Below are 12,515 nucleotides of genomic sequence, written 5' to 3'. Positions count from 1 at the left end.
GAGCCTTCAAGGCCCAATGACTCTCTCTCGACACTACTGGACCGAGTCACGGTGCTCCGCGGTGTGTGACAGTGTGGGATAAATCCATGCTGGACACAGGCACAACGCAGCGGACTCGAAATATCCCATTTCCACGCTCACAGGGCGATATCATTGACGTCGGCGGCGTCAACTCACGTGCTGCCAAGTCTCTTGACCGCTCCCTTGCATCTACATTCCACCTCACCGCAGTTGACACCTCTCGACATCACCCACAACACACCGAACACGGCGTCCTTTTGCTCAAGCAGGCCACGGAAGACAAACAACACAGCATCTGGAGTGTCTTGTGAGGTATTTGCGACCGAGGTGCGTTGCGCTGACCGTGCGGTGTTTGTGCTGGCCGAGCTCCGTTGTGCTGATGGCCGAGAACAGAAACCACCAACGCCGCCTCCACGAACGAAACCTCGATCCCCCCAAACATCGAAATGGCGACCCCTATGTCGAAAGAGGTGGGAGGAATGGGAGACATGGAAGATGAGACGAGAAGAACCCTGTACTGGCAACTTTACGACGGCATCTGCGCAATTGGAGAGCAGCACAAGGGACTGCTAGCGCAGATGGAGAGGCTGGCAGAAGATAGGGCGGTCTCTGGATATCTTCACGACTTGGAGGACAAGTTGGGCGAAGCGCTTTTCATCCTCGATACACGGAATCGACCCAGGGAGGAACACCACGACCACGGGCGCCGCGTTCCCACCGATGGACTGCATCGAACCACGGGGGAACATGCCACGGGCCGCCGCGCTCCACCGTTGGACGAAACCTTGCAAACGTACGAGCTGGAACTCCTCTTGAAAGAACGGAATCTGATCCGGCAATGGCAGCACGAGAAAAGGTTGCTCAACCAGAGTATGCTCGCATACAACAGGCAAGCCACGCGATTGTGCTGGCAAATGAGGAGCATAGAAGAAGCGAGGGAACATCAGAAGGGCATGAATGACAAGGACAGAAGGGAGGCCGAAGCGGAACGACAGCTTCGGCTGGACGCCCTACTGAATGAGGAGTACCAGAGGATGTGTATGCAGGAGGCAGCCTCCCGCGATCATGGACCGTCTCAGAAAAGGCAGACCGCTCCCATTTCCGCATGGTTCTGAACCGAGGAGGACTGCCATGTCGTCGTCGCGGGCACTTGGCCGCAAGAGTTGGTTGGGGGTATTGCGGACCTACCGCAGGCAGCAGGATGATATTTGTCTCGGGAGAGAAGGATAATTTGTGTAACAGCGGCAGCTGTATCGGTGGGAACAACAGTTGGACCAAGGGAAGGGGGAATCTGAGTTAGTAGTGGTAGTTTTCTGAGGAAATGGTCGGTTTTCCTGATATTTTTACCAAGTCGCTCGCCGCCGCCTCGGTGAGTCGGTAATTATCCGGGTCGCCTCCGAGTACTGCCGAGGTGCCAAGATGGATTCTCCAACGAAGTATTGACGACTCCAAGTCTCGTGGAGGTGCCACTCACGCACTTGTCGGCGGTGGGAGTACATGCTCGGTACATGCTCGGTACATACTCGGGACCTCAGACACAACCACAATCACCACGACAGCACTACACCACAACATGGCGACATGGGCCCGTGGGCTATCAGGTATCGGACTGTCAGGGATCGGGTCATGAGTATATCATGAATCATGTATTGTGTGGCAGAGATCTATCAACCAAGGGGAGACAGACTCACCCCGAGAGTACCCCGTCGAGGGAAACGAGGCTTGATATCGCCACATCACCATATCATCACACCACCAACAGCCATCAGGCTATCAGTCATGAGATATTAGCCAAGGGGGACAACTCAACTCAACTCTGAATACTCCGTGAGCTCCCCCTCCCCCCGGAAAGGAAACGAGGGCTATTCGATCCTTTATTGAAAAGTCTTCAATGGCTGGACGTCCATGGACTCCTCAGCGCCGATCCTGTCCATGCAGCTGGCCTCGTTCAACTGATTGCATTGAGGGGCGGCTTAGACAATATCCAGACCACTGGTCTCGCGGCCATCATATCATAGTAAGTTCGCCTTTCGCCGATCATTTGTCTGTCCACCAACGCTGTCGGGCCATTGGCAGCAGGAGATCGAGCAATACGCACCATCTTTGAGCTGTGTTGCACACGTGGGACCTCCAGCGGACCCGGATCAGCCGGCGTCCTTTACTCGAAACGGCAGACGTGGTCATAACTTCTTACGATGTGTGCCGAAACGACAACAATATTCTCACACCCATCACTACTATCTACTATCGGGCTGTCCGGCATCAGGTCGCCACCATCACCCATCAGGTATCAGGTATTAGCCAAAGGAGACTCAACCTCGACAACTCACAGCCCTGAGAACTCCAAGAGTATATATGTACTGTGAGAGTTCAACTCGGATGGAAACAAGGCTCGCTACAGCCCATATCACCACGACCACGCCATGCCACAGCAGAGCACAGCATACCCATCACTACCGGGCCTCGGACCTAGGGCTATAGGCCAAGGGCCATGGGCTGTTAGGTAGGTATCCGGCCGGTATCAGACACCATCGGGTTATCCGGTATCAGGTATCAGCTCGTCAGGTATCAGCCCATCCGCCATCGAGCTATTAGCTACCATCAGCTATGCGGTATCTGACCAGCTACGCGCTATCAGGTATCGAGTATGGGTCATGGGACTATCAGCTAAGGGCTCTCAGGTATCAGCCATCAGCCATCAGCCATCGGACTATCAGCCTCCATCGGGCCACGGGCTATCTGATCAGCCATCGACTATCTATCAAGTATCAAGTATTGGCCTCAGATATCAGCCACGGGCCACCTATTACGTATCAAGGGTCAAGTATCGGCCATGGCCATGAGAATATCAGATATCAGACATCAATATCAGCCATGGCATGGTATGACATGGCCAAAGGAGACTCGGCTCAAACTCGCACCACCCGAACTGAGCACTCACGAGTGACACCCCTGGAGAGAATCCGGCGCGAGTTACGTTACAGACACCGCCATCATCGCATCGGGGCTACAGTACAGGCGATGTTGTCGGGCTATCGGGCTATCGGCCATGAGATATCAGCTATCAAGACAGCAGGTATTAGCCACAAGAATATCACGTCCAAGACAAGGTATCAGCCATGAGAACATCACCCAAGGAAGACCCAATACACACCCCGAGAGTGTATATATACGCCCTTGGCCGCCCTGAAGGAAGGCAAGGCTCTACACGGCCCATATCACCACCACTACTACACCACCAGCAGGCGATCAGCGATGAGATATCGGGTATCAGGTATCAGACAATGGGCTATCATGTATGATATATCAGATATCCATCAGCCAAGGGGAGACAGACTCAATTCATACTGTGCGAGTACATTTGGAGAAAGCGGACACAACACACAACGCCGCACCGCCACAACTATCGGGATATGGGCGATGGGCTATGGACTGTTGAGTATCGGAATATCAGCTATCACCCCATCAGGTATTAATTAGCCCAAGGGAAAGGAGACTCTTGCACCTGGAGAGTCAAGTCGGTCCACCCTTGGCCGCCTGGAAGGAAACAAGCAAGGCTCGCCGTGGCCCATGTCACCATACACCACCATTCGGACCAAGGGCCTGGAGGCTATGGGCTATGGGCTATGGGCTATGGGCTATTGGGTATCAGCCACCGGGTATGAGGTATCGGGTAATTAGGTTGCAGGCTATCAGGCTATCAGGCTATCAGGCTATCAGGCTACCAGGCTATCATGATTTCAAGTATCAGCCATCCATCCATCAGCCCAAAAGAGACTCAACCCGTCACCACCAACAACAGCGATGAATGAGCCGAGAGCAGATCATGTATTTAGGTAATGAGATCTCAGTTCAAGGGGGAAGACTTACACCCCGAGAGTACATGGATCCTAAAGGAATTGAGGTTTTGGAGGCACAAAAACACCACACCACCTATAATACAACATCGAGCCGTAGAATTATGAGCTATTAAAGCATTAAGCTATCAAGTATCATGCATCACGTACCACATATCAATTATCAGCCAAGAGAGACTCAATCCGCTCTGTGTGGGTGAGCATCCCCGTGGACGGCGGTGATGTGCCACTCCGAAACAAACAAAGGTGTGTCGAAAAGGGAGGGACTTGTACCGACAGGGAATCAAGTAGATATTGGCTCATGCTACCATAATATCACTGCTGTCACTATCACTACCACTGCCATTACCACCGGTATCGCCATCACGGGTCAAAGGAGAGATTTCGGTCAGCCACCCTGTGGATAAAACATAAAGAAAAGACGACGCAATCCCGTGTCACGCCTTCACCGTCGTGTCAGTTCTGTTGTCCATGACCTCTGCCATGTTTCTACTCTTGTCCATCTATTCCGCCTTCTTGTCCGACGCCGACCCCTTTGCGGCCATCTCGGTTTCTTCATCGTCGCTCGGGGAGACGCAGGTGCAGGGGTCGTGGGTCTGTCCGGTGATGACTCTGTAGTGGCAGGTCTCATCGGGGTCTGTGTTTGGGGGCTCGAGTTGGTGGTAGTTCCCCTGTTCATCAAAACGCCCAACTGGACGAAGGTTCCTGAACGGGTTTGGAGTTCCAGGTGGCGGCATCGTATCAGGATGAACCTGTTGCGTCATCCCGAACACTGCCTTGAGGGCTTCCTCAGCGAGTTCACGCATCACTGGGGGGAAATCGACGTTCGGGTTGGCTTTGAAAACGCCGGGGCGTTCGAAAATGTTGCCGCTCTTGAAAAGATTGTAGCGTTGGACCATGTCGAGCGGTAGGCAAACTTCTCCGGCTGTAACCAAGTCATCTTCATCCTCCCATTCGGACTCGGACTTGGCCTCGGCAGTAGGGTTGCGAGGAGCCGACGGACCAGGTGCTTCACCCTTGAAGACAGTCTCTTTTGCTTTATCCTTGCCCTTGAAGACAGTCTCTTTTCCTTTTCCCTTATCCTTGAAAGTAGGATGGCGAGGCTTCGACGAGCCAGATGCCTCTCCAGTGGAACCGGTCTCAACGGATTTGCCCTTGGCATCAGCAGACTTGCCCTTGGTGTCGACAGCAGATTGACCCCGGTCAGAACCGCCAGACTTCGACGCCTTGGGCATGAAAGGGAGCCCACGGCCTTCAATCTTTGTGTCCGTATTTGGCTTGACTGGACCCTTGCTGGACTGGCCCTGGTCGCCCTGCTGTCCGAAATGATCCGACATTGTTTTTTGAGTCAAGATGATCTGACTCGGGGGGGTTCGGTTCGGATGCGGAGGTTCGGTTCGGAAGTGAGATCTGCGGCCCCCCTTGTGTCAGCAGTTGTGCCACGCCATCTCGATCCGGAAGTGAGACATACCCAACAAAGCACCGTTCGGATAGGTGCAGGCTCTGTTATCTTGTCTGGGAGGCCCACCTCGGGTAACGGCGTAGTGTCTTGTAGTGTGGCGACGGTGTCAAGACTAAAGAGTGGTAGGGAAGAACTAATGAAGTCTTTGTGAAGCTCTGGTGGGGAGAAAGTGCGGTCCAAGACTCTTGGCAGGAGCGCACGTGGTGCATTAGTGAACTGTAATGATCGCGCCATCGACAAGAGCAACCTTCTCACCGGCAGGAGCGGCAGTGTCTGTGGGTTTTTTGCTTGCACGGTGCGATACTATACATATCCCATCCATTCCACTGTCTCCGCTGGTCTGCTTTGTTCTTCTTCTCACACAGTCCTGGCAAAGTCCTGGACTTCGCTCTACCTTGCACCAACAGACAGCCCTGGATTTCGCTGTACCTTCCTCTGCTGACAGACAGCTCTGGACTTCGCCGTACCTTCCTTGGCTCGCTGTACTTGCCCCAAACGTCGAAATGCTGTTGCCTGGACTGCGTTTCAAGCTATCCACGCTCCGCCATACGACCCTCCAATCACGCATCCATTAATGCTGGTGCCTGCGTTGCGTGCCACTCCCTTTGTGCTCCGCACTAACTCGTTCTACTTTCCTCCGCTGCACAGCACCAACCGACACGCTCGGTCTACTTACCCCCAACGTCGAAATGCTGCTGCTTGGACTGCGTTTCGAGCTGTCCATGCTCCGCCACACTACCCTCCAATCACGTATCCATTAATGGTGCTGCCTGCGTTGCGTTTCACCCCCTTCGTGCTCCACGCTACCAATTCCACCACGTGATTATCAAGTAACGAAGCCTCGTTCTCGTGCACTCCCAGCCTCGTGTCAACTGCGTTCTCGGTCTGCGCTGCTTTTTGCCTGCGGTACCTGCGCTTCAATGCCCTGAATTGCTTGCCTGCGTAGCATAATGTATGCTGTAGCACATGTTACCCCAATCTCCGCTCCCTCCGCGCGCCCTCTTCTCGCCCGCCCTCGCCGTCTCGCGCCCTCGCCGTCTCCCCGCGGCGCTGTCTCTCTCATTCGCCAGCCATTCCCCCCCGCGGTTTCTCTCCCTCCCCATCCGTCTCCCTCCGCTCGATAGCTGCTCCAACGCACTCGCAGAGATCCCCATTCCCAATGAGTGCCCCCTTGAAGCCTTCCTTCCTGTACCCCATAGCCCATACCGCATGCCGTGTCCGGCACCTGGTTTTCCACGATCCACGACCACGAACATGAAGAATAAAACTGGAAGAAGAACAAGAAGATGATGAAGAATAAGAGAGCCTTAATCATGTAAGCTCCGATCCAGACCAGACTAGACCAGACCAGACCAGACAGACACAGGCCTGGAGGGAACACAGCCCCAGAGGTAACACAGGTCCGGAGGGAGCATAGGGCCTTTTGTATACCTGTATACCTAAAACATGGAAACATAGAAACATTGAACCATGAAAACGTGGAAGATCTCGAATGTATCCAAGACAGAGCAGTAACGTAGATAAAGGGCAATCAATGGCTGAACCATGACCACGAGAATGAGAATGAGATTGACAATTGGAAAGAACAAGGCTCCATCTTGTAGGCTCTCCAGTAGATAATTCAAGACAAGACGAGGCAAGACGAGACAAGACAAGATCCCATCGGAACCCAGGACCTCAGGGCTCTTACTTCCTGCGTGGATATTTCGGAGAAAGCAGCCGCAGGTCGAAGGCAATGTAGAGGGCATGACTCGGCGGGGAAGAATCGTGGCTGGGAAGGAGAAATAGAAGAAGGGCTCAATCGCGCAAGCTCTCCGGTAGACAATAAAAGACAAGACGAGACGAGACCCCGTCGGGACTCTGGCCTCCTAGCCTCCCTCCATACCTCTTACTTTTTGCTTCTTCCTTGGATATTTCGGAGAATGCGGATGCGGATCAAAAGCAATGTCAGTGACTCGGACGGGGAAGAATTATGGTTGCGAAGGAGACAGAGAAGAAGAAGAAGAAGGGCTCAATCTTGTAGCTCTCCGGTAGATAAGAGGCAACAAATGACTCTTCCTCCTTCAAAGGCTGGTCCTTCTGCACCGGGGGGCTCGTCCTCACGCCCGGCCGGAGGTTCGTCCACGCATCCCATGCTGACGCCCACCTCAAGCGCACGCTGAGGTCGATCGATGCAGTGGTGCCGAGTCCTCTCCGCTGGCCTGGCTGTTGTGTCACACGTGTGTTATAGTCGGAACAGGGGATGCTCGAGGATAACTTCACGTACGGGATACGTAAAGCTTGTCACCTGTAGCTATTTTGAAGTATTAATATCCCGGGTTGAGGATAAAAGACAAGACAAGACTTCATTGGGACTCTTTGCCCCGGGCTTCTTACTACCTTGGATGTTTCAAAGAGAGCGGACGCGGATGGAAGGTGATGTCAGTGACTCCGACGCAGGAAGAATAGTGGTGAGGAAGGAGGAGGAGAACAAGCAGGAGAAGAGTTAGTTAGCCTTACAACCTCTCCGACCGACAAGGCAGACACAGACCCCATGGAACGGGACTCGGGCTCCTTTACCTGGAAACAGGGAACCTTGGAAGAGAGCGGAGAAAGAAGAGACAGAAGAGAGAGAGAGAAGTAGCACATATCGAGGGAATGTCAATACCATGGCCACGAGGATGAGAATTACTTGGGGAAGACGCAGAAGAAGAAGACGGAGACGAACACGGAGATGAAGATGCAGAAGAAGAAGAAGAAGAAGAAGAAGAAGAAGAAGAAGAAGAAGAAGAAGAAGAAGAAGAAGAAGAAGAAGAAGAAGAAGAAGAAGAAGAAGAAGAAGAAGAAGAAGAAGAAGAAGAAGAAGAAGAAGAAGATAATGAAGAAGATAATGAAGAAGATAATGAAGCAGAAGACGAAGCGAAAGAAGAACGGCTCAAACTTACAGGCTCGAGAAAGACAGCACCAGACCGAACAAGCCAAGATCACAAGATCCCATTGGGGCTCTCGCCTCCTAGCCTTTTCCCTTCTACCTTTTCTTGCTTCTTCCTTGGATATTTTGGAGAGAGCGGATGCGGACGCGGACGCGGATCAGAGGCAAGTTAGGAACTCGGCCGAGGAAGAATAACAGTTGGAAAGAAGAAGGGCTCAATCTTGCAAGGGTCTCCGGTAGACAGAATACAAAACAGGTCCCCAGGCCTCTTGCTTCTTACTTCTTCCATGGATATTTCCAAGAGTACGCACGCAATCGAAGCCACTGTCAGGGACTCGGCCGAGGAAGAATAACTTGGGGGGAGAAGGAGAAGAACAAGAAGGAGAAGGAGAAGACGCATACCCTTATTCCCTTGCCAGTGAACTCTCCAGGTGTGAGTGAGCCGAGTCTGTCGTCCTCTTGGTTGATATCTGATATATCATGGCTAATACATGATACCTGATAGTCTAACAACTTGCTAGCCCATGGCCCGATATCGAGCGTTGTGGTGGTGGTGGTGCTGCTGCTGCGGCGGCGAGATGGGCTGCGGCGAGCCATGTTTTCCATCGAATGAGTGCTCTCTAAATCCCCTGACGAGGAACAATTGGAGAGCAAGACTTGTCTGGTGAAGGATTGTTCAGTTCTGAACTGCTGAAGCCAGACAAAGTGGGTGATAGGTGAAGACCGGCGAAACAACCTAGGTCAGGGGGAAGGCCAAAAGGGACCCTGGCGTCCTACGCTGATCCCGAACAGAACACCACAGAGTAGGGTGCCTATGTAGAGCGCGTGAAGGTGTCGCGCCACTGCCACCCGAAAGGGTGTCGGTGACTAGAGCATCTCTCATGCAAAGGTCACCGGGGATTTCCCCCGCGTGGGAGAGTTCCGATACGTCCAAGGCCAGCAGCAGCTGCGGTAATTCCAGCTACCATAGCGTATATTAAAGTCATTGCCGTTAAAAAGCTCGTAGTTGAACCTTGGACCTGGCTGATCTGTCCTCCTAATCAAGCGCACGGATTCGGTCGGGTCTTTGCCTTCTGGGGAGCCCCGAGTGAACTGAATTCTCAGAGTGTGAATCAAGTCTTCCTCGGTTGATACCCTCATGGCTATCTATCGGGCTAATGTCTGTAGCTTTGGCGGTGTCAGGGTGCGCTCTCAGGGTGGTACGAGTTTGAGTCTCCTTTGGCCATGCCACGGCTGATACTGATATCTCAGCGAAGGCCATGGCCAATGCTTGATACTCTGATAGATAACCCATGGCTGATAGGTGATGCCTGGTGACTCGATAGTGTCTCATACCGGCTAGATACCTAACAGCCCACAGCCCACAGCCCATGGCCTATAGCCTATAGACCCGTAGCCCATAGCCCAAGGCCCGAGGTCCGATAGTGATGGTGTGCTGTGGTGTGCTCTGCTGTGCTTTGTAGACCTTTAGATTTTCCCTTTTAGGCGATTAAGATGACTCGTTTAAACGTGCCGTTATAACACCGTTTTGTCAATTCGAGCGCCTGGGAAGACGCTGTCTCGAGCCGGTCTTGCAGGGTTAATTAGAACTGCAGTACTAGGAACAGGCGGTGTTGAAACGTTAGCCTGAGGCCTCGACTAGGGATCCCACTGGGGGGGTCTTTTTCCTGTCGTGGGAATGACAGTTATAGACTCAGGTGGCACTAGAGTGTCCTCTGCGAGGTCGTCAGCGGTCGGAGACACTGCCCCTGAGGCTGTTAGCGTTTCTATAGGTCGATTTTCCTCCAGGAGGCGGTGAGAGGGGGTGGGTCTGTCTGTCTGTCTCCCCTTGTTGATATTCTTATGGTTAATACATGATATCTCATGGTCGCTAGCCCATAGCCCATGCCCAACCACCTGGTGCTGTGGTTGTCAGTGTTGGTGGTTGTCTGCAAACCTTGATTCCTTGCAATGCAGACATTGTGCTTGTTCCTCAACCCAGCGAGTCTCCCAGAGATCAATTGAACTGGTCCAGATGGAAAAAAGGACCTTCTCATGCTCATCATTAGCATCGACACGGCCGTTTTTGGTGCTTGGGCCCCAATGATCTCTTCCTGGATTTGCGGAAATGGCTGAGGAGTGGCACATGTCCTACACTGCGCCATTGGCATCTCGTGCTCCGTCACCCTGACCGAAAGGACGCCCGTCGACCGGTCATGCGAGTGTACTTCTCGCGAGATGTGAGGGGGATCGCTTGCAAGCGGAAATTGGTATCCAGTACTAGTCCGATGGCGAATACCTCGTCTCCAATCGCTCACGGCGTATTACTCGCTGCTGGTGGTGTTATGGTATTGTGCTGCGGTGTCATGGTGAATCGAAACCAGTGGCCTGTATTGTGTCGCCCGTTTGACCACCTGGCGAAGCTGCCGGACTTTCTGTGGGCGCGAAAGGTGACAGAACGTCCGAACGCGATAAGTACCATCACGAAACACCCATGATCAAGAAAACACCGAACAGTTTGCCCAGTAATGACGACGCATTTCGCATCGAACTGTTGATCGTTTATTCGCGGCCGCACGTCGCAGAATTCACTCCAGAATGATGTCAATTCTGCAACGGATAGATCCTCGGGAGAAAGGCCTTCAAAGCGATGACAGGCTCTGCAGTTGAATTAGTAATGCACTCTCTGAACCCAGCTGGAGAGATATGTATGTATATCAAAGACAAGGAACCATGTCCACTCCAAATTCTCTCCAGTGCATCCCTGAGCTGACGCGGTTCGCGGTGACAATGGCTTGATCAACAGCGAAGAAGGCTGCGTGTGTGATGCGAGTAAGACGGTGCCAAGGAAGAGAGAGAAAGTGTAGACGCCACGAAGAAAAGGAAAAGGCGAAGATCGGAGGCTGAAGGAACAGACGCCGCCATGAAGAGGAGGAGCAAGGAGAAGGAGAAAGCATCAGGGTCACATTGGTCTGCCTTCAAGAGCCACCAGGCATGCTCATATCATCATTTACCACACTATGACCGATCATTGCAGGGAATGGGACTCGTGGGACGCAGAGGGTGGGCGTGTGTGTTGAGACTGGGGGTGTCGACAGGCATGACTTTGCCGAAGATGAAGTGTTTACGGCCGGTCAACCCATTGACATGATCACAGTAAACACTGCCCAACAAGCCGCTGTTGGTGCGCGGGCCGTGCTGATCCCGTATGGCTTTCGAGGAAACGGAGTACCTGTCCACTCCATTGCTGGACCGCGACCGGGATCACGAGACGAGGAGTTGTGTCTTCAAGGTCTTCAGAACGAGATGTCTGAGAGGATGTGGTTGATCTGAGAAAGGCCCGCAGGGAGCTATAAGCTTGGTACAGAGGTTGGGCAAGAGTCTTGTGCGTATTCAATTGCAGGGACCCCCGGCAGTGCATTACCTTCACAATGGCAGCGATCTCCTGTTGCGGCCAAAGGCAGGACAGAAATATCGCCTCGAGCAAGAGCGCTAGCAGGATTGATATCACTCAGATCGTATCCGGTAGTTCCATTACTCATTGCAGGAGCAACAATGTCTGCTAAACTTCCAAATCCATTCGCGGCTTTGTATGCACCCTTGTAGAGACTCTCCATTCCGCGTCGGCGACCGGCAAGGTATTTTGGTTCTGGCATCCTCTCGGCCACGGCAGCAGGCACCTGAACCCATCTATTGACTTCTAAATATCGTTCGTTTGAGCCAGAGGTTGCTTTGCGGCGTTTGGGATCCGATGCTGGACCTTCGACGTCCATGAATAAGATCAGCATTGTCTTGATCATTCTTGTCTTCCGATTTCCAACACGACAACTCGTTGGTTTTCGATAACTCTCTCGGTACCGAGTACTTGCCTTGGATATATCGATAAAGTATATGATGATAAATAAAGTGCCGATATTATGGCAAACCTCCGAGATCAATCAATGACTGACAAGATATTGTACAAGGACTCGTATCGGGAAAGTATTTTCTTGTCCAGACCACCATCTCTGACCAAGTGATGGCGCCGTTTTTCTACCTTGGAAGTCGTCAGATTCAGGGGCGGAACGAGACGGGTCGGTCGCTCGAGATGGGAAGACTGCTCCAGCCAGGGGTGTGGGCGTTTCTGGACGTAGGACAATGAGAGTTGGCGAGTGCAGGAACAAGAAGCGCAGGCCAACGCGGCTGCTACCGCTCGTCGTGGAAAGGCGGCCGTGGTCGAGGGGGACATGGACGAGGGGGACATGGACGAGGGGGACATCGTACGAGGGGGACATGGACGAGGGAC

The 12,515-nt window shown here is 52.8% G+C and overlaps 4 protein-coding genes across 4 annotated transcripts; 2 read left to right on the top strand and 2 right to left on the bottom strand.

Moving 5' to 3' along the window:
* Window positions 1–467: 467 nt before the first annotated feature.
* Window positions 468–1,136, top strand: AYO20_11733 (hypothetical protein; the record flags this gene model as incomplete). Its single annotated transcript, XM_022649950.1, has 1 exon — window positions 468–1,136. One exon carries the CDS (start codon window positions 468–470, stop codon window positions 1,134–1,136), a length of 669 nt encoding a protein of 222 aa, XP_022494078.1.
* Window positions 1,137–4,381: 3,245 nt separating this feature from the next.
* On the bottom strand, window positions 4,382–5,215 carry AYO20_11732 (hypothetical protein; the record flags this gene model as incomplete). The annotated part of the gene is made up of 1 exon (XM_022649949.1): window positions 4,382–5,215. The coding sequence occupies one exon, from the start codon at window positions 5,213–5,215 to the stop codon at window positions 4,382–4,384; it is 834 nt and encodes a 277-aa protein (XP_022494077.1).
* Window positions 5,216–8,053: 2,838 nt separating this feature from the next.
* AYO20_11731 (hypothetical protein) lies at window positions 8,054–8,446 on the top strand (the record flags this gene model as incomplete). Its single annotated transcript, XM_022649948.1, has 1 exon — window positions 8,054–8,446. The coding sequence occupies one exon, from the start codon at window positions 8,054–8,056 to the stop codon at window positions 8,444–8,446; it is 393 nt and encodes a 130-aa protein (XP_022494076.1).
* A 3,134-nt stretch (window positions 8,447–11,580) lies between these two features.
* AYO20_11730 (hypothetical protein) lies at window positions 11,581–12,030 on the bottom strand (the record flags this gene model as incomplete). The annotated part of the gene is made up of 1 exon (XM_022649947.1): window positions 11,581–12,030. The coding sequence occupies one exon, from the start codon at window positions 12,028–12,030 to the stop codon at window positions 11,581–11,583; it is 450 nt and encodes a 149-aa protein (XP_022494075.1).
* Between the last annotated feature and the right edge of the window lie 485 nt (window positions 12,031–12,515).

This window comes from Fonsecaea nubica (genome assembly GCF_001646965.1).
Source record: "Fonsecaea nubica strain CBS 269.64 chromosome Unknown Scaff192, whole genome shotgun sequence".
Classification (NCBI taxonomy): Eukaryota; Fungi; Ascomycota; class Eurotiomycetes; order Chaetothyriales; family Herpotrichiellaceae; genus Fonsecaea; species Fonsecaea nubica.
Note: the sequence above shows the minus strand (reverse complement) of the source record. Positions and strands in the feature narration are given on the sequence as shown.